Source organism: Pteropus medius, unplaced genomic scaffold (genome assembly GCF_902729225.1).
Source record: "Pteropus medius unplaced genomic scaffold, Ma_sr-lr_union100, whole genome shotgun sequence".
Lineage (NCBI taxonomy): Eukaryota > Metazoa > Chordata > Mammalia > Chiroptera > Pteropodidae > Pteropus > Pteropus medius.
Window position 1 is genome coordinate 60640773 of NW_024349800.1, and position 19476 is coordinate 60660248.

Consider the following 19476-nt stretch of genomic DNA (forward strand, 5'->3'; position numbering starts at 1 on the left):
AGTTAATTTGCACTTTAAATATTCATCAGCTTCTGATATAAACAGATGTTTCCATTTTAAATTAAAATCAGTTGCTTCAAGATAAAATTCTTTAGACTTACATCTGAGGTTGTAGTTTCTGTGATTGTTTTGTGTAAAAATCCTTTCCTGTAGAAGCTCACTAGGTACGTAAGCTAGATGGGATTCCTTTCTAAAGTACTACAAAGAATACTGTGCTTATTTAGTTGCTGTGGAATTTTATTAAAACACATACACTGTAGGAATTTATATTTCCAGTTTTGTAGGCTCTAGTGATGGAACCAAGCGTCCACCACTGCAGTTAACGAGCAAAAAGAGATGCTTGAATTCTCAGGTGGAGGGATGCAAGTGTCTCGGTATTTTCTTATTCCTGTTTGCCACTTCTTACATTTAAAACAGTTAGAAAAGTAGTGCACATTTGGGGGATGAAAACCTCTGGAAGCCTGAATTGGTAAGAGGTATAAGCCTCCTGCCCTTCCCGCTCACTAGAGTGGTTACTATTGCCCGCTTTGGTACATATGTTCTCAGGCGTTTTTCTATGTGTGTATTAATGTGCATGCAAACTCCCACGCTCCTGGTCAGACCCCCGGCCTGGGGTTACTTGCTGTAATCAGAAAGAGCCTGAGGATATTGATTAAATACAGTTTGGTAGAAATAATAGCTAACAGATAGTATTTTCTATTTGCGAGGTAGTGTTCTGAGTTTTTTACATAAATTAGCTTATTTAATGTTCAGAACAACAGCCTTTGATGTACGTACTGTTATTGTATTTATTTTACAGATGAGGAAATACCGACCAATGGCATACATAGCCATTAAGAGTTGTGTTGCAAAAGCATACTTATTTCTAAGGAAAGTTATTCTGGATATACTGTTAAGTGGAAAAGCAAGTCATGCAATAGAGTTTTATCATATTTTCATTAAAAAAAAATAAGATGTACATATAGTCATAGAGAAAGAAATCTGGATGTGTACCAAAATGTTAAAAGTAGTTTCTCTTGCTGATTTAGTTTCAGGTGATTTTATTTTTTTATGTTTAGCTTAATTTTTTCCCACACAAACATTATAAGGTGTCACCTGTTATTTGACAGAGTGGAGTTCTGGAAGGCAGAGCCAAATACAGTAAGAGAAAGAAATAACTAAATATTGGAAAGAGGAGGACAGGCTCTCATTTTTGCGGATGACATGATTATCTGCCCGAGAAACCCAATAGAATCAATTGGAAAACTATAGGAACTAATATGAGAGTTAAGTAAGTTCGTTACAAGGTAAATGTACAAAATCAGTGGCTTTGATATTTATCAGCAATATCCAATTGGAAAGATACAATGGAAACAGTTCTTATTTATAACAAAAATTGTAAAATACTGAGAATTAACTTAAGTACCTATGAAGAAAATGAAAAAAATTTTATTAAGAAACAAAAGAGTTTGAATAAGCGAAGAAAAATAACATATCACTGCACTGAAAATCGATTAGGGAGTTCATTTTGAAGAGTAAATGACTGCAGGTGATGTGCATGAGGGCCTTGGGGTTTTACACTGATGCTTCATCGTAGTTGCAGGCTGAGGCCTGAGGTAGTGTAAGAGACACAAAGATGCTAGCAGTCGATGGCCCGGGCTCTAGGACCTGGTCGGAGGACACATAGTAAGTTTTGAAATCAGGACCATCCGTCGGCTGCCGACTTGCTGTCTAGCACCCTTTCCACCACAGATCGCTGCTTTCTGTGCTGAGAGTCTTGGTTGCCAAATGAGAAGCAGATTCCAGATGCATGGCCATAACCATTCATCATTCTTTGTTACTTTTGGAGATTCCGGGGTCCCCATTTCGACCCGTGTCTTTTACTTTACCTTGACATAGCTGAGTTTAAAAAGGGGAATGGGTCTGCCCATGCCTGAATGTAAAATATTGTTTCCTTTTAAGCAGAAAAGGGAATGTTTCTATAAATAACTTATCCTGCCTTAATTAAAAGATATTGTCATACTGATTCTTTTTCATTGGTTTTATATTTTCAAAAGCTTTTTTTTTGGTGTTTGTAGCTACTTTGAGATTATTTCTTGCAGTTTTTGAAGAAGTTTATTTACAGATTTTTAAAGGTAGATTATATATAAAACTTTTTATTTTGATCAAGGAAGTGTGGCTACAGTTGCCTTTTAAGCAGAAGGCTAGAAATACGAGTTTCTCCTTTAGAATTGAAGTGGAGCTTAATGAATTTGTTATTTGGAAGGGTTGGCCATATGTATACGGAAGACGAGTATCTTGCCTTACAGGATAAACAGCTTACCAACAATCTCTGCGTTGAAATTTAACGGTGCCTTGACCATGGCAGTTGGAACATCCACAGGGCAGGTAATGTATATTAAATATGTTTAGGTCAGAAGCTTCACACTTAAGTTAGCATTTCAGTGTGTGTGTGTCGTGGGAAACTCACCCACGTATTTACCGTGGGAGCAGACACTGAGGCATCGTCGTTTGGGCCAGAGTGGGGCGAGTACTTCGGAGGGCTGTGCGCTCTCAGCACCTGGAAGAACCCTGATCTGGCCTGGGTGGCTGGTCCAGGACGCTCCCGAGGAGAGCTGCTGTGGGCACAAGTCCTGCGTCCTCTCGACTGGTGTAGAGCATCATTTTCTGGAGTGTGTGGAAGAGAATTCTGTGGTCACAGAAGCTTGGAATTCTGCCAGATTCTTGCTGTGGGAAAGTCACAGTGCATCTGAATATGTATTGAAGGCTTTGAGAATTCCCATAGACAAGAAATATGTTTAATGATTATTCTTAAAACCTGTCTGCCCCGGGCACCTGTTTCCCTTAGCACCATTACCCAAATCTCGGGCGGTCGCAGCCAGGGCCGCAGCCCCCACAAATGCTGGCCTGAGGAGAGTGAATGGAATAGCCTCAGAGGCCGAAGTCCATCTTTTCTCTTTCCTTCAAGGCAGAGCCTACACGCTTGTAAATTTGCTCTCCCCTGGAACAGGTCTGAGACCCTGCTCCTGGTAGAGTCACCGCCTCTGTCACCATGGTCTAGGGAGGATCTGTCACCTGGAACAACGCTCTGGCTTCCCCAGGTTCCTTGCCTCTAATAACAGGGCTAACCCACCCTCCCACCCCCACCCGCCCGCAGTCCTAGCTTTGCTGCTACCGTCTGCCTCGAATCTGCCAGAACCATCGTCTCTGTGCCTTTCATTCTTGTTTCTGTCTCTTGCTGTGACAGCACCTGGTACATGGCAGGCCCTCAGTATATATATTTGTTGAGTAAACAAATGACACACGTTGTTACAGACTTTCTGTTCCTTTTTTAGATTGGCTCAGTAGTTTTTATCCGAAGTGCTTAAACATTATTCTCAGGGGTGAATTCATAAAACCATGCCCCCTAAGGTAATTTACAGGTATTTCTAGAGCAGTTTTGTTGGCTGACTTTAGAATCTTCGTACCTGGGTAAGGATGTTCATTGTGTTCATAAAAAGGTAATGAAACAAGTGGCAGCCACTTCTCTAAGTTCTAAAAGTTGCTGTTTAATGTAAAATATTTTGTTTATTTACACAGAAATAATTTGTTTTTTTCTTTTAGGTTTTATTATATGATCTTCGATCTGATAAACCATTGCTAGTAAAGGATCACCAATATGGGCTGCCCATTAAGTCAGTTCATTTCCAGGATTCATTAGATTTGATTTTGTCTGCGGACTCACGAATTATCAAAATGTGGAATAAGAACTCAGTACGTATTTTCTTTTGTTGAAATTGTTTGTTTGCATATTTTCCTAACGTTCCCTTTCTCTTGCCTTTTTTGAATAATATGAGTTCTTGAGAAAGAGATTAAGTCTTCACTGGGGAGCTTAGTTGGAAGTCAGTTTCTTCGGGATAGATAATATCCATGTTTACATAGAGTCGTCAAGATTGCTTACTTCGTGTTTAGAAGTGTTCCTGCTTTGCTGGAACCGGCATGTGTCTTTACCTGGACAGTTAGGTCGAGAGTAAATCATTATTTGAAAAACCTGATCCATAAGAAACCCCCGAGATCTCGAGGCGCTCCCGCTGCCTTCGAAAAGTTCGGAGCGACCACCAGTCATCTCTCCACGTCAGCGTCACCACACACCTCCATTTCACACCGTTTCCCCACCTTCGATTTTAGAAATGACACCTTGACAATAATTTTTTATAGTGTTTTTATTAAAAACTATTTTCTTAAGAATATTTGATGTTCTCTCAGCTCCAGGTATGATTTAGAAAGTAACAAAATTCTGTATAGCTGGTTTAATCTGTCTTCTGCTTTTCGCTTTAAAACCTAAGTATTTTGGAGAAGTAAAACATTTAGCAACTAAATGGGAAGAAAATCATTCAGTTTAGCAATTGCTTTAAAGAGCTCTTAGCGTTTAATTAATTGCGAAGTTAGCACCTTCAGACAAAAAGTGTCGCTTTTTTTTCTCTTCATTTTGAGATGAACAGGGCTCTGAGTCCAGTGGCCTCGGCGTTGGTGGCGAGAGGGCAGGTGACGGTCTCACTCCGGAGAGCTGCCTGTGCTCAGGCCAGAGGCTCTGCCAGCAGCCCCGTCACGGTTCAGCCGCTTGTCAGTCCCTGGCTGCTCTGACCATCGCTTTTGTTTTTAATTTTCATTTCGTTCACTCCCAAAGTATTGAGCTCACTCGGCTGACTCTCGTTCCCTCCGGATCGGTTGTGGAGCGCGGTCGTCAGGTGTGTCCTGCACCTCCGGCCCCAGCTCTGCGTGGCTCCTGCGACCGTTTCTGCCAGGGACGAGGAGAAGGGGCTTCCGGCTTGTCTCCATTTTGGAAGAATTGCCCTGATGGCCGGTCACCAGGGAACTGACCACGCCGCTTGCGTGTGTTGGCCTTGACTCGGGAGGGTTTTCTCAGGACGATTCATGGTGTCTTAGGCTGGAATTTTCTCTGCTTCTTTTCTGAGAACCCAAACTAATTTGCTTTAAAGCAGTATTTATTTTTAATACTACAAATGCATTTCATTTTTAAAAATTCACAAAATACAGGTAAAGTAGAAGTTGTCCTTGACCTGACTCGCATCCTACCTCAGGGTCTCGGCGGTCGTTGGTTTGGTTGTGACCTCCCAGGCCGTTTAACTGCTGCACGATTTTCCATAATGTGGCTTTCCGCTCACCGTGGCACCTTTTCCTTTTCATTCCATGCAATTGTAGTTCCCTTTGTCCCCTTCCTTTTTTCTTCCCTCTTTCCTTCCGCTTTCAGTGGGAATTTGAGAAGAAAGGGAGGTAGCTGTGTGAATGTCACTGTCTTGAATTAGAACTGGGCTGCCGTTTTCCACCGAACATATAACCATCCTTCCTGTACTTTAACTGTTACCTCCCCCCTCCGCCCGCCACCGCCACGGGCGTCCCTGACCGTGAGCCCCTAGCTCCTGCATGCGGGAGCTGGTAGGCGTTTCGTCGCCAGTTCTCGAAGCAGTCCTCCTGCAGCTGCTGCGTAGTTTGACGTCGGCAGCGTCGCGACTGCGTCCGCCGCGTCGCGACTGCGTCCGCCTTCGGGACCCACACCCACGTTTCTTGGTTTCGCCTCACTTCTTCCCTTGTTTATCTTTCTCGTCACCGTTTTCCATTTCCATCTTCTCTCTCGCTTTTCTTCTCGGTTTTCTAAAAAGGAGTACACTTCCCCTCACACGTAAAATAAACATGTTTTAGGGTTAACGACATCGCTAACACTTGATGTATGAATGAGATTTCGCTTTGTAAGTTACTTTATACCCATTTTCTTATTTGATCCCCCTCAAAACCTTGAGATAGAAGTATGGCAGGGATCGTCATCATTTTACCACGTCAGCCATCTCTCTTTTACTTGCTTTGAGTGCAAGTTTAACTGGGGTATGTTTTTCAGATTAGAGAAATATTTTTTAAGTTGACGTACAACTTTATTTTAAATTTTACCCTGTCCTGCCGTGTAGATATTATCTTTAAAACTTTGTGTTTATTTTCTTGGTTAAGTCAGCTCTCCTCTCTTGGCCTCAGTTTCTTTGTCTCTAAAGTGAGAGTATTTGATAAATTGATAAAATGAGTTCTCTAAGATTTTTTAAACTTAAAATCTCTGATGTCAATTCAGCGATTTTATTTCTTTACATACCATACCAGTATGTGGTTATGTCTCCAGTATATTTTCTTTATGTGGCATTGCCAAAAGCTGTCTTCCTTTATTTTAATAATTCCTTTTTGTTTACTCTTTTAGGGGAAAATCTTTACTTCCTTGGAGCCAGAACATGACATTAATGACGTCTGCCTCTATCCCAACTCAGGTATGCAGTTCGTAGCCACGGTCATGCAGTGAGACGATGCTTTACTGGGTTTTAAACTCATTTTATTTCTTAGGACAGGGTTTGGCTTGGACAGGATATTGTATTTACTTGGAGAATCAAGAGCAGGAAGTGCATGGATGATTCAGAAAGTGGCCCCCTCGGTGACAGTCCTCAGCCAGCCGAGCTCTTTGTAGAAACAAGTAACAGCATATAGTCAGGCGTCAGGTGAGATGCCGTGTTCATGTGCTCGTTAGCTCTTCTGTGTGTTTAGTAACGGTGTGTGGAACTCGAGGCCAGGGCTTCGGAGAAGGCCAGGGTTGCCCGATGGTCCACAGGCTCGTGAAGCCATGGCTGTTGGTGTATTCTGTGTTATATGGTTCAGCAGATTACATGGTAGATTTTAAGATTTTACCTGTAAGGCAAATCTGTGGAAAATTTTGGAGTAGGAGAGAAAATGAGAACAATTCCCGCTCTCAAGCAGTGCTGATCTCTAAGGACTGACATGCACAGATAATTTGGGCGGAGGGATACAGGCCCAGCAAGGCAAGTTCCGCTGTGTGTATACAGACGGCACATTGACAGCGTGGTAGAGAGCTTGCAGCCACAGTAGCCAGAGGAGCTCGTGGAGAAGATTTCTGTGTGTACTGAGTATGCAGTGACGAGTGACATTTGATTGGTAGATGAGGTGATCCAGGCGAGGAGCAGTGTAAGAGCAAAGGTAGAATATGCTGCGTGGGGCTTGTCTGGGGCCTGTGGGGAGCCATGGTGGCCTGGGAGGAACGAGGTGGGAAGTGGGAGGTGGACAGGTGGTGGAGGACCGGGAACGACCTGCCTTCCGGTCAGGCTCTGTGTAGTCTGGACCTGTTCAGACTGCTTTTAGAAGGCAGTCTGTCCGTCGCGTTAGAGGTAAGTCTGTTTTACACTAAAACAAGTAGGAAGTAATATTGTGAGCTGAGATTGGGGTCACGAGAGAGAGAGCAGATTTGGGAGAGAAAGAATGTTCTATTAGGAGAGAATGAGACAGTGGCTGTGTCCAGCAGAGAGTCTCAAACCTGGCCGCTCGTCAGTATCACCTGGGGAACTTTTTAAAGGTACAGATTCCTTGGCCCCATTTCAGGAGTGCTGACTCGGAGCGTGCAGAGGGGGGCCCAGAAATGGGTATTGTAACGAGCGTCCCCAGTGGTCGTGAGGCTGCCCCAGCCACGGCCTCGCTCTGGGAACCGCGTCCAGTGCACGGTAGAAAGTGCGCTCCCGAGATGAGCAGGTCTGTAGATCCAGGTTGTTAACTTATAAATAGAGGTTATCCCGGAAGAAGCGGGAGCGAGTGAGATGGGGAACGTGTGCAAAGAGGAGAGAGCAGGACCTGAGGCCACCGAGAGGAAGAATGAGGAGGAGGAAGAGCCAGCTGAGGAACAGAATGGCAGTAAAACAACCAGAGTGTCTGAAGCAGAGTAGAAGCTAAGAAGGAGCGATTCCGCGGGCATCGCTCAGCGAGCACCGAGTATCAGCGCCGTTGATGCGGGAAGGAAAGAGCTAAGATTTATTAAGTGCTCCTGTGCTGCCAGCCTGAGCAACAGATGGGACGACTTTCACTTACCATGTAATCTTTTTGTGACTGTCTAGTGGTGCACACTTTTTTCCCCCTCTTCTTTCTGTCCATCCGTATTTCTTTCCTGCATCTTAGGAGGTGAGGAAAGTGGGGTAATTTGGCCAGGGTTGGTCCCCTAGTCGACGTGTGGCAGAGCCTCGTGAGAACCAGCCGTTCCTGGTTCCGGAGCCCATGCTCCATCTAGCTAACCAGTGCTCTCCCAGGAAACATGAGAAACTCTGCATCTTTGTGATTAGCCTGTCATCTCTGATGGCTGAGAGGATTTCGTTGTAATAGTGGGGGTGAGTCAGATTCTGATGAGGTCAGGAATAAATTGCAGATGAGGATGCTCATCAGTACTTAGTGGTCTAACGTGGAGTCTGGGCTGAGTCTGAAGATGAGTAGACCAGGTGGGATTGAAGTTGGCGCAGAGGAGATGCATGGATGTAGCTGGTTTGAGGGAGGGTTTGAGGGGCGGCAGAGAGGGACAAGAGAAAGAAGTTCTTCACCTGTGCTGTCCCGTTGGGTGGCACCAGCCACGTGTGGCCATCGAGAACTCGCAGTGTGATTCCTCTGAATTGAGACTTGCTCTAAGTATAAAATACACACCAGATTTCACAATGTAACATAGATCATTAATATTTTTATACTGATTCTATATTGAAATGAAAATATTTTGGACTAGCTGGGTTAATAAAATATGTTCAAATTAATTTTACCTGTTTTTAATGTGGCTACTAGAAGACTTTAAATCACACACGTGGCTGACATGACCGTTCATGGGCGGGCGCTGCTCTGGACGAGGGGGACTGTAGCGGTTTAGGGGGCTGAGGCTGCCGGGCAGCAGGAGGCAGCGACGGGCCTGGCGCCCTTTCGCCTCCACTGCGTGGGGCTCTGCCCCCGTCAGAGCCGACGCTGCCGTTCTGGTCGTCGGACTCAGCCCAGCCCACCTCGCCAGAAGAAGTCATTCCCGAATTCTCTCCTATTCCCAGTCCATTTCAGATTTCCCTAGTTGTGTCTCAAATGCCTTTTTTAGCCCATTTTTAAAAACTGAGATTTAGTACAGTTTGTATTACATTTAGTTCTGCATCTTTAGTTTCTTTCGATCCAGATTAGTCCCTTCGTCTTTTTTATTTTAACTTCTCCATGACACTGACTTTTCCAAGATCAGGTCAGTAGTCTCATGGACTGTCCCTCATCCTGGATTTGGGTGATCGTTTTTTGTGGTCTAAAATGTCATTTCCCTTGTTCCTCCAGCCCTTACATTTTCTCTGAAGTGGAAGGTAGGTCTAATGGCTTGGTGCGCTGTGGGTTCAGAGTTTCGGACAAGAGCAATGCACGGGGCTGCTGGGTCCTCCGTCTCCGCCCGTCCCCTCAGGTCGGCCCAGTGCCAGGGAGGGTGGGTGTGGTCGCTGTGTTGGGGTGACCGCCAAGTCTCTTCATTGTGAAGTACACTTTTCTGAGAGGTAAAAATGTGAAGAGTGCCATTTTGGACCAGAGGCCTTACAAGAGATTAACCACATGGAAAACTAGCCAAATAATTTATTTAGCAAGCACAGTAAGACAAGCACCCCAACTGCTTCTTGGGGTTCGGATCTGAGCGTGGTTGACTCCACTGCTTCCTGTCTTCCCTGTGCTTTACCACTCCCTCCCCCTTTAATGCTGCTCTTTATGTGTCGTGCTTAATCTTCATGAGCGTAATCATGTTTTAGAAAAGCTAAAACGTTCCTCCTCCTTTACCATCTCACTTACTCACTCTGAAGTGATTAAAGTCGCATCACGATTACTGTTTTGTAGCGCTTTCCTAACACTAAGATTGCTCAGAATGTCGGGAAGCGCTTCCGCCCTCCTGGCTCCCCCAGGCCCCACCGCCTACAGCACCTGGTCTTCCTAGGTGGTCTCCCATCCAAGTACTAACCAGGCCCGACCCTGCTTAGCTTAGCTTCCGAGATCAGATGGGATCGGACGTGTCAGGGTGGCCTGGCTGTAGACGCCTCCTGGCTCCTCTTAGCTCCCGCTCGTGTTGCCCATTCAGCTGGCTCTGCATCAGGCAGCGTCCATGGGTCCGGGCGCTCGAGAGGCCGCGCTGCTCTGGGACTTGGGTGGCATCAGCATCACACATGCTCGCTGAGCTCACGTAAGGCCATGCCCCGCCCCAGCTCTGTGGAATCAGGGTCACTGGTTCCGGAACCACTGAGAAGATTCTGACTCAGAAAGACCTAATTCAGGCTTCGTCATTATGCAGATTACCCAACTTCCATTTCCTCACATGCCGAAGAGGCATGGAGGCTGCCTGCATCGTGTCGCGGGAAGTGAGTGGCCTTTTATTCTGTGTCACCCTCTCCGCACAGAGAACAGAGCTGTTCAGGTCATATGCATGCATCCTTGATGCCCCATGTGGTAAAACCGCATGCTCCATAGTTATGTCAGAGTTGAACACATAGGAAGAAGCGTCCCTGCCTCCCCCTCCTCCCCTCCACGCCCCCACGGTCAGGGCTCACAGGTAGTCTGTGCCCAGCTTTCAGGGTGGCGACTGAAGCCATGTGTTCTAGTGCAGCATTTCTTGAGTGTATCTGGTGAAAGACCAGGGTTTTGGTTTTTATTTGTTTTTAAATTTCCAACCCATTGCAGATTAATATGATGCTTTTATGAAATATAATAAAAATGAACTACTAGACAAAGGACCACACATCTCACTGCGGTGTCGAATTGCTAATACCGGTTACTAAATCCTCCCTTTCAATCTCTGCACTTACCTGCCAGCTGGTCCGTCTTCAGACCGGCCCCGGGGCCACCCGCAGTAGTGCGGGCTCGGAGCACTGATTCTGATTTCGAACTGTGGGCTTCAGGGAGGCCCTTAGCACCTGGGATAAGTGTAGACAAGTGCAGGTTTCGGGGGGCAGGGGGAGCGCTGTTCTGTCAAAGTCTCCCTGCACTGTCCTCTGCACAGTACATCGCGTGCCCTACCCGGTTTCATGCCGGAGGTGTGTTTTTTTGAGTCTAGGTGCTGATGTCCTTCCTTGTTTTTTAAAATTCATATTTTTATTGTTGAAACCATAGTAAACGTCAATACAGAGGAAAATGTAAAGGAAAAGCCATACGTAATTTCACATACTCTTTTCATTGGAGAACTTCTGGGACTAATCGAGTGTGTTCATATGTTTTAAATTGTCCTCACAGTATATGTATATTGTTTTTTGCCTTTTGGTTTGACATTGTATTAAAAACATTTTTCAAGTTGCTACATGGAGTTTACATTTGCGCTTTTTAATGGTTATCTGATCATGCCGGAAGTCTTCGCTTTATCTTAGTCACCGGAGTTGTAGAGTCCTTGGGCTTTGGAGTCAGTAGAACATCAGCTCCACTTAGGAGCCGGGTAGCGACCTTGGCAGACCGTCTGCCTTCCTGAGGCTCCTCCCGTACCTGTGGCCATCAGGTGCCTGGCACAGTGCTTCACTCCCCTGTTCTGCCGACGAAGTGGGGACTTCTGCGGAGCCACCTCGTCGTCTCAGTGGTTGGCGTGTTCTGCCTCTCCCTGTCAGGAACGTCCAGGACTCCTCGGGCTCTGCGGTGGCTCGTTTTCCTCGTTGACGATTGGGTTCAGTCCTGACCTTGCCACTTCAGCTGGCTCGTGAGTCAGCTTGTATCGTTGTCCGTATATGGCCAGGCGAGAGCCTGCCCCGTTGTCAAAAGCAGCCCATTGCGTCCCGTCTGAATTCTGTCACGTAATCAGAGCGGAGCCCTTGTGTGGTGTGTTGGGCAGACGTGGCTCTTTCCTCGGGGATGTTCACTGCTGAGTGGTCGGTGTCCAGGGATGAGCCCTCAAAGCCAGGGAAGGGGCGTCTTCAGCAGGAGCCTTGTGGTTGTAACACGTCTCTTCAGTCGTCAGAACGTCGCCTTTAATGGTGTCTCACAGGTCTAGAAGCGTTGGCGGTGCTGCTTGTGAGACTTGGGAAGCACACGTGTCCTCCCATCACGACCTCAGGGAACCTTTGTGTCCAGGGCCAGAAAAGGCACCCGGGTGAAAAACCACAGGGGCTGCAGGCTATGGGAATGTCTCCGATTCTTGCTTTTCTCGACTTCACGATGTGCTTTTGGATGTTTTCGTGGTGCATGTGTGTGGTCTGTGCCTGGCTCCCACTTTGGAGTCCTGTGTGAGACGTGGTTCTGCTGACACAGCCTGCTTTCTGCTCATTTGTTGACCTCGTCTGTCTCAGCATTTCATGTCTATAACAACAGAAATATCCTTTTACAAGCTTTTGCATTAACAAAAGCAATAAAAAATACTTTTTAAAACAATCAAATCATTGTCCTTGACAGTTGGTGTATTTCATGACGATTGTGGTCTGATAATCCCAGTGTCCCCCCGCCCCACCCCGTGCATTCCTCTATTGTATTTTACAAATAGATCTTTAAATTGAATATAGTTTGGTCGATTTGTAAAACTTTAAAAACAAGAACTGCTGAGTTTGAACTTTAGCTCTAAAATTCTCTAGCTTATGATGCGACCTCAGTCCCTCTGAGCTTTGTTTTTTTGATCTGTAAAATAGGGGTGATGATAGTTCTCATTTCAGAGAGTTGTTACATGTTCGCCAAGACAATACATGTGAAAGTGCTTAGTAAATTATACAGGACTCCCCCACATAGTGGCTGATTTCAGTTTTATTTTAACCGCATCACTCTGGAAGGGGGCTGTGAGGATTGGAGCTGCTTCAGGAGACTCTGGGGGAGGAGGAGGTTGCAAATGTGGCAGAGAACAGAACCAAACTGAGACCCCCGAATACTTTGCTTCTATACCAAAGAGTAAGCGATTCACGGGTTACAGTTGCTACTGGGGTTACTAGGAAATCTTCATTGAATGCCAGAAAGTTGTCCCTCACTTCAATTTTTGATTTCTTAAAATGCTGACCCGAGAAGACTAAATTATTAACCACTCTGTTGGTTGAGTCTATGAGTGAGTTATTTCAGCACAGTAACATGAAGTAACATGTTAGATTCCATGTAGGTCTTGGCTGGTGTAGCTCCGCATAGCATTTCCCGGAAGTCGTTTGTTTTCCATTCAGGTGTGAAGCTGTGATTCAGACATTAGGAACTGCTTTACCTCGGTTCTTTGATCATTGGCAGAAAAAAAGCCTTTCTTCTTAATTTCATCGTCATCATCCTCTTCATTATTATACATATAAATAGTGCATCGAAACTACATTTTGTCTATGTGTCTGAAGCTTAATATTTTCCCCCTTAAAAATGATGGCAAACTGTCTGTAGACCTGAGCACTTTATGGTGGAAACTGTTTATTCGCTGAGCCGATCCAGGTGATCTCTCTGAAACTTAAGGTGCTCCATCTGGACGAGCGAGGGACGGAAGCGCGTGGCCTGACATCCAGGTGGCCACTGCCGCACACTGTGCTCTGAGCGCCTCAGGCATTTCAAAGTCGAAGACAAATAGGAAAGAGGCCTGTTCTTTTCCCATGTGTTTACCTTTTTGTTGTGTCTACCTTTAGGAATGCTTCTGACTGCCGGTGAGACCCCCAAGATGGGCATCTATTATATTCCGGTAAGTAATACAGGCGGTTCCGATGGAAACAGGACAAGCAAAGATCATTTATTTTTAAACTGGATCTGTTGAGAGATGTTGGGTCTGCATGTGGCTGTGTAAATGACACAGAGTGGACCGACTCGTAGGTTCACTTTGATTCCTGGAGCCAGTAAAACGATGCCTGACCATTCCTTTATGGGAGACTCCTTAATGTCACATTAAAATAGACATTAGAAATTATCCTTTATTCCTCTAATTTACATTTGTTTTTTTCATTTCACTGGAGTTTGTTTCTTTTAAAAATAAGTTATGTATAAAACAAACTGTCTTTGATCGACGTGAGCAATGCTGGCGTGCATTTTACAGTTCTGTCTATGTTGCTGTTGTTTCTTAAAGAATTCTCCCTTTACACATACCAGACGCTTCCCCACCTTTACCTGCTGGTTTACAGCAGGAAAGAAACCTCAGGAAACAGGGTCCTCTCCACAGAAAAGCACACAGTACGGAGCTGGCAGCAGGCTGCTTTATGGGCAGTGGACTCTCCTGTTTCTGAGATTTGGGGGGAAGAGAGTGAGGGGTGAGGGGTGTTGAAGATCAGAACTTTGGAGTGATGAGCTCTCTACACTTCAGCCTCCGGTTACGAAGATTCTTTATATTTGTGATGGTTTTTTTAATAATAGCTCAATCGTGTGTATTCTCACCCGTCAAAAATAGTATTCTGGTTGATGTTGACATTCCGTGGTTTCAGGAAACTGATGTGTCGTTCAAAGCACTTCGAGATATTTCTGTTGGTTAAAGTAGAATGAAGGCCATTCACAGAGCAGCTTTTCCATTTTCCTAAGTTGTCATTTGTTCCTTTTCCCTGGACCTCACAGATACTGCTTTCGTCTGCCTTTCAGTTTATCCATCTTTCCTTGTCTTCATTTGTCCAATAGATGTTTATTGATGGCATCAACTCTGTGCCAGGCACAGTGCTACATGCTGGCAGTATAAGGGCGTATAGGACACCGCCCCTTTTCTCAAGGAGTTCGTCGTTAGGGAGTAAAACAAGAAACTAGGCAGTTTCAGTTGAGTGCGATGGCAGAATGACAGAGTAAGAAGGGGTCCTCCAGAGGCGAGACCCTTTACCCTGGATGGGGCTGGGGGCTGCAGGGAAGTGTGGAGGGTGCTTGCTCAGAGGAACCTTCCAGGGGGATTGATGTCTAAGGAGGGACCTGGAAAATGATTCTATGTAGTGGACGAAGAGGTGGGCGCAGAACGGGAGAAGGACTTGGCCGTAGAGGGAACAGTGTGTGCAGAGATTGGGGAGAAAGGAATCCTCATGGCCGAGCGTGAGAACGAGAGGCGTTGGGGTGAGAGCTGAGGCTGAGGAGGCAACAGCCAGGTGCAGAGCTAAGGAGCCAGGTGCGGGGACACAGGCCGAGCCATCCCGGAAAAGTTTTAAGCGATGGAATGATGTGATCGGATTTACATTTTGGAAGGATTACTTTGGTTCTGCCACAAGGAGAATGCATTCGATAGGATCTAATCTGGAAGCAACGAGAACAGGCTGGAGCTGTCTCCTGGAGAGATGATGGTACCTGTGATACCTGGACCAGGCCGCCCGCGTTAGTAGGTGGAGGCTTTGGGGTTCTGGGATGATTTGAGGGAAGTCTGATCTGGCAGGCAGTAACTTCAGAGAGTTATTCTCAAATGGCCAAATGGCACGTCTCGGCGGTGTTCATTGATGGAGACTCGTCCAGAATCACGAGAAATGCCTTCCCGCATCCGGCATCACACGGTCGTCTTCCAGTGCCAGCCCTGCCAGGGAACGTTGTCAGGAGAGGCGGAATGAATCAGCCTGCCCCCCAGCCTTTACTTCTCGTCCTGGGAGAGGACTCCTGTCATCTTCCTCGTCACAGTGCTTACTGTGTTTTCATCTTCAGCATCTGCCCGTGAGATGCTGATGTCTTGAATTGTAGCACTTTCCTGTGTCACAGTGTGTCACAGCTCCCAGTGGGAAGGTGAAAGCAGTCTAGGGATAGAGTGTGGAGGGCCGCCTTGGGAGTCTGGTCAGTGGATGAGGACCTGCAGGCCGAAGAGCCCCTTGGCATGGAGGCGGCAGGGGCCGTCCTGGACACTTTTGCCGCGAGGCCGTCTTACTGGCTTGTGCTGCGTTGGTGGCGATGGGGATAGAGCTGGAGGGTTTGTTAAGGTTGTGAAACAGGCCAGGTCATCGATTAGATATGGGGAGTGAGGAAGAGGAGAAAACCAAAAATGACAGCCAGCTTCTGCTTGGGTAAGCGTGTCGGCGAGGAGGTCAGTTCCTGAGTGCAGGGAGAGAGAGGGGAGTGTTAGAAAATTTCCCTTCGGTATCACGTTCTGCGTCGTACAGTGACCTTTTAAAGAAACAAGCACACAGCTTTTTTGATTATGCAAACAGCGTCTGCATATTCCTATTTCTTCCAAGTGTTAACAAAATAAAAGAGGATAAAGACCCCCCCATTTTCCCCTTGATATTAAGCACCGTTAATATTTAGTTGTATTGTCTTTCAATTATGCTTATGATGTTTCATGGGCAAAGTCATGTTTTATATACAAATTTGTATCCTGATTTCTTCAGTTAACCACAGAAATATTACTTCTAAGGCATTAAAATGACTTAAAACATTTTTAGTTATCTCTCTTATAGAATCTTACAACTGTAGGAAACTCATTATTCACCTGCCACTCTCTGGGTCTGTTTCTCAAGTAATGGGGACTTTAATTAGCACATGTGAGCGGGGCTGGGTGCCAGCCAGATGATGGGAAACTGCCTTCGTGACAAACGTTAGCTTAGCTTATAAGACTTTCATTTCAACTTTCTAACTCAGATGTAACAGAAAACTAAAAAAAATCCACAGACACAACTCCCAGGTGACTGCGTGTGGGGACAGTTAGAGCCTAAGTTACTCTTGCTCAGCTGAGCATTGTACTGGAACTCATTCTTGAGTGTTCCTTCCTGACCTACCTTGTCCCCTTGTCCCCTGCTGCCTTGTGCTGGGTGAGGTCTTATAGTGTCACTGTCTTTACTGAGATCCTGCTCTGTGTAACACTCCTTCAAAGCAAAGGGGGCCCAGGGGTCTGAAAGCCTGCCATTTTTCATAAGATTTGATCAAACTTACCAAGCTGACATTTAGTACAAAGATTTATCTGAGGCCTGCAGAATCAGAAAAGTATGTGTTTAATGTGTGATTCATGCAAACATAGGCGATTTGGACTGTGACTTGTATTGATGGCTTATAAATCAAGTATGAAAATTCTTTTCCCTCCTTTGGGTCCATGCTAAAAATGAAGACAACCTAATGTTCCTATAGCTTGTTGATTTTTTGCCTTTCTGATAGCATCTTTCTTAAGTACTTGAACTCTTTATAGATTAAATGCAATTCCTGATTTACGTGCTTTCTGCCACTTACACATCCACATAGCTAAGTAGGCTTTTATGACCAAGTAGATTTTCTCCAGCCTTTTTCACATTTTCTCAGTGACCAGAGACCAGAATCCCATTTTGTTTGTTTGTTTGCTTTTTGAATTCCAGGGCCTAATTCAACTGCAGCTCCTGAAACTAATGCCAGAAATTGTTTCTCAAGTTTGGTTTGCCCGACATGTAATTTAACCTTAAGTCGGTCCTTTATAATTAACACCATTGGCAACTATGTGGACTCCAGAGGGACGACAAGTCTCTGTGGGCACCCAGCCCCAAACCCTGCCGGCGTGGTTCCTGGCGTTTCCGCTGGGAGCGTGCTGAGTTCCAAGCCCCAGCGTATCAGCAAGCTCCTGAAACCACTCACCGGGTAGTTGATCGCTTGCCTGCTTTATAAGATATGTGCCAGAATATAATTTTTAGGCAGTAAGATAAGAATCAGTTCCTTTGCTCTGCTAGTACATTCTAATCAGTCAGATCAGATAATCTTGGCGTGATGCAATCATTGTGTTTGAGAGTGCTGGCAGATTTCTAAAAGTAATGCCACATCCAAAAGATTTAATGATGATCCTGTTAACAGGCTAAACTCTTTCCTGGAAAAATGTAAAAGGAGAATGTGAAAGTATGGACATTTAGCTTTTGTTGGGCCATTTTTGAAATTTGTCCTAAAGTTAACATCTAGGATAGGACGGACCGCCTGTTTTAAAGGTTGGAAACAATACCATTTTTTTAATTCCTGTGTGTACCTGTGCTTTTAAGCTGGAGTTTCTAGAAGTGCTGTTTATGGTCCCTCCTAAGATTTGGGTTTGAATCTGGACCACGATTGGTCCAGTTGATCCGTTTCAGTTCAAAGCAAACATGTTCCGTGGTGGTCTAGAAGTCAGGGTTCAGCGCTCTCAATTCAAAGCCAACACTGAAGACTCATTTATGGCTACTAATTTGACATTCAGTGAATTCCCAGATATGAGAGCTCTTTGGCCCACTAGTATATGCTGAAATGGCCTTGAATATATTAGTGTCTGTGTAGAATGCTAAAAGTGATGATCACACGTTCATCTAAAGTGCTCATTTAAGCAGAGAGCTGTTAGACATAATGACAGAAGTAATTTTGTTAGAAATTCCTATTTTATGGTGCCAGTAGCAACACATTCTCCTGGTTTAGGGTGCTAGTGCCAGATGCAAAGAAAACAGTCCCCTGGGGAATCTGCCAGCATTCAAAGAATTTACCAAACGGAACATAAACTGAACAAGGAGTTGCTAAAATGTTTTCACACTAAAGAGTTTTTCAACATGCTGTAAGGAACAGTGGAAGCTTTTGAAACATTATAGCAGTAAGGGAAATTTGAGGCTTTGTAGTCCAACCCCTTAATTTATAGCTGAGGAATCAAGTTATTTGTTCAAGGTCGAACGCCAAGTCGGTGGCAGAGCTAGATCTAGAAGGCATTTCTTCATTCCTCATTGCACAGTGGAAAGAGCTTAGATTTTGGAATTAGTCTGACCTGAGTTTGAATACCAGCTTTGCCACTTACAAATCTCTTGACCTTGAATGAGTTATTTACCCTCCCAGAGTCTTACTTTCTTGAACTACAGAAGAGGAATGATGCTGTCAGGCAGTCATGTGCAATCGATGGATTCTTTCAGTCAGTCATTGTGGTGCCTGGTCCGTGATAGATGTTCATCTGATAATTGCTGTTACACTTTCTCGCAATGAGCTAAATTCAAGGGGTCTGGCGGCAGAGTATTTAGCATTACATGGGCTTAGACCTTTTTGTAGCCTTTAGAAGAGTTGTGTTACTGAGCAAAATAAAGATACACTGAAAAGGTTGTGACAAAATCATAAGTGTGAGCCAGGAAAATGACTTCAGAAATGCAATACGGGGTGGTGTAGTCTGCTACAGATCAGAATAGGGTGGGAATTGTTGAATACCGCTGGTTTTGCTGTTAACTATTGAAACAGAAAGCCGCGATGAAATCTAGTTGCTAAAATAAGAAATCTGATTTTTAAAAGCGAAGTCCATAACCCCCCACTTTATCATCAAAGCACACCTTTTGTAGAAAATGGCAAATAAAGACGAGTAAGAGAAAACTCAATCACCTTTCTATCACCCAGAGGTAAACATATTAACATTTTGTTGTATTTTTCCATCGTTTTAATCAGAAGCATTGTTTATGTGGTTTTATATCTTGCTTTTTCCCACTTAATTAATATTCCCACTTAATCAATAATTAATATTAATTAATGTTATGACCTTTGGAGATCATAAAAAACTTGGTTTTTGTGTGGAACTATAGAAATAATATATAGTTTTTTTAATATTTAAATATCAGAAAAAGATGAAAAACCAACTATAGTCTTACTAGTCAGACTTTCTAATATTTTTGGTATACTTTCTTTGCATTTAGGAATACTGTAGTCACTTCTGGTTAGATTTACAGTGAAACCTTATAATTAAGTTCATTTAGCTTACATCAATTTAAATAAAAGTCCTTCAAGATGTTGAGGGTTGAAGGGGTGGACGGAGAGAGAGGGCAGTTTCAATTATGTCGCCACCTATGGTGGGCATGTGTCCCGGGCCACATTTGAGGTGTAGGAGCCCCTCTCTGTCTCTCTCTGTCTGTCTGTCTG

At 44.8% G+C, this 19476-nt stretch overlaps 1 protein-coding gene and 1 pseudogene across 1 annotated transcript in view; one reads left to right on the plus strand and one right to left on the minus strand.

Annotated features, from left to right (window-relative positions):
* NOL10 (nucleolar protein 10) overlaps positions 1–19476 on the plus strand; it is a 74036-nt gene that overhangs the window by 14500 nt on the left and 40060 nt on the right. Inside the window, exons 10-13 of the mRNA XM_039887853.1 lie at positions 2289–2367; positions 3583–3732; positions 6218–6284; positions 13374–13426. Of these exons, the coding sequence (XP_039743787.1) occupies positions 2289–2367; positions 3583–3732; positions 6218–6284; positions 13374–13426 (349 nt within the window). The remainder of the gene's footprint in view (positions 1–2288; positions 2368–3582; positions 3733–6217; positions 6285–13373; positions 13427–19476) is intronic.
* LOC120622164 (uncharacterized) lies at positions 9742–9864 on the minus strand (annotated as a pseudogene).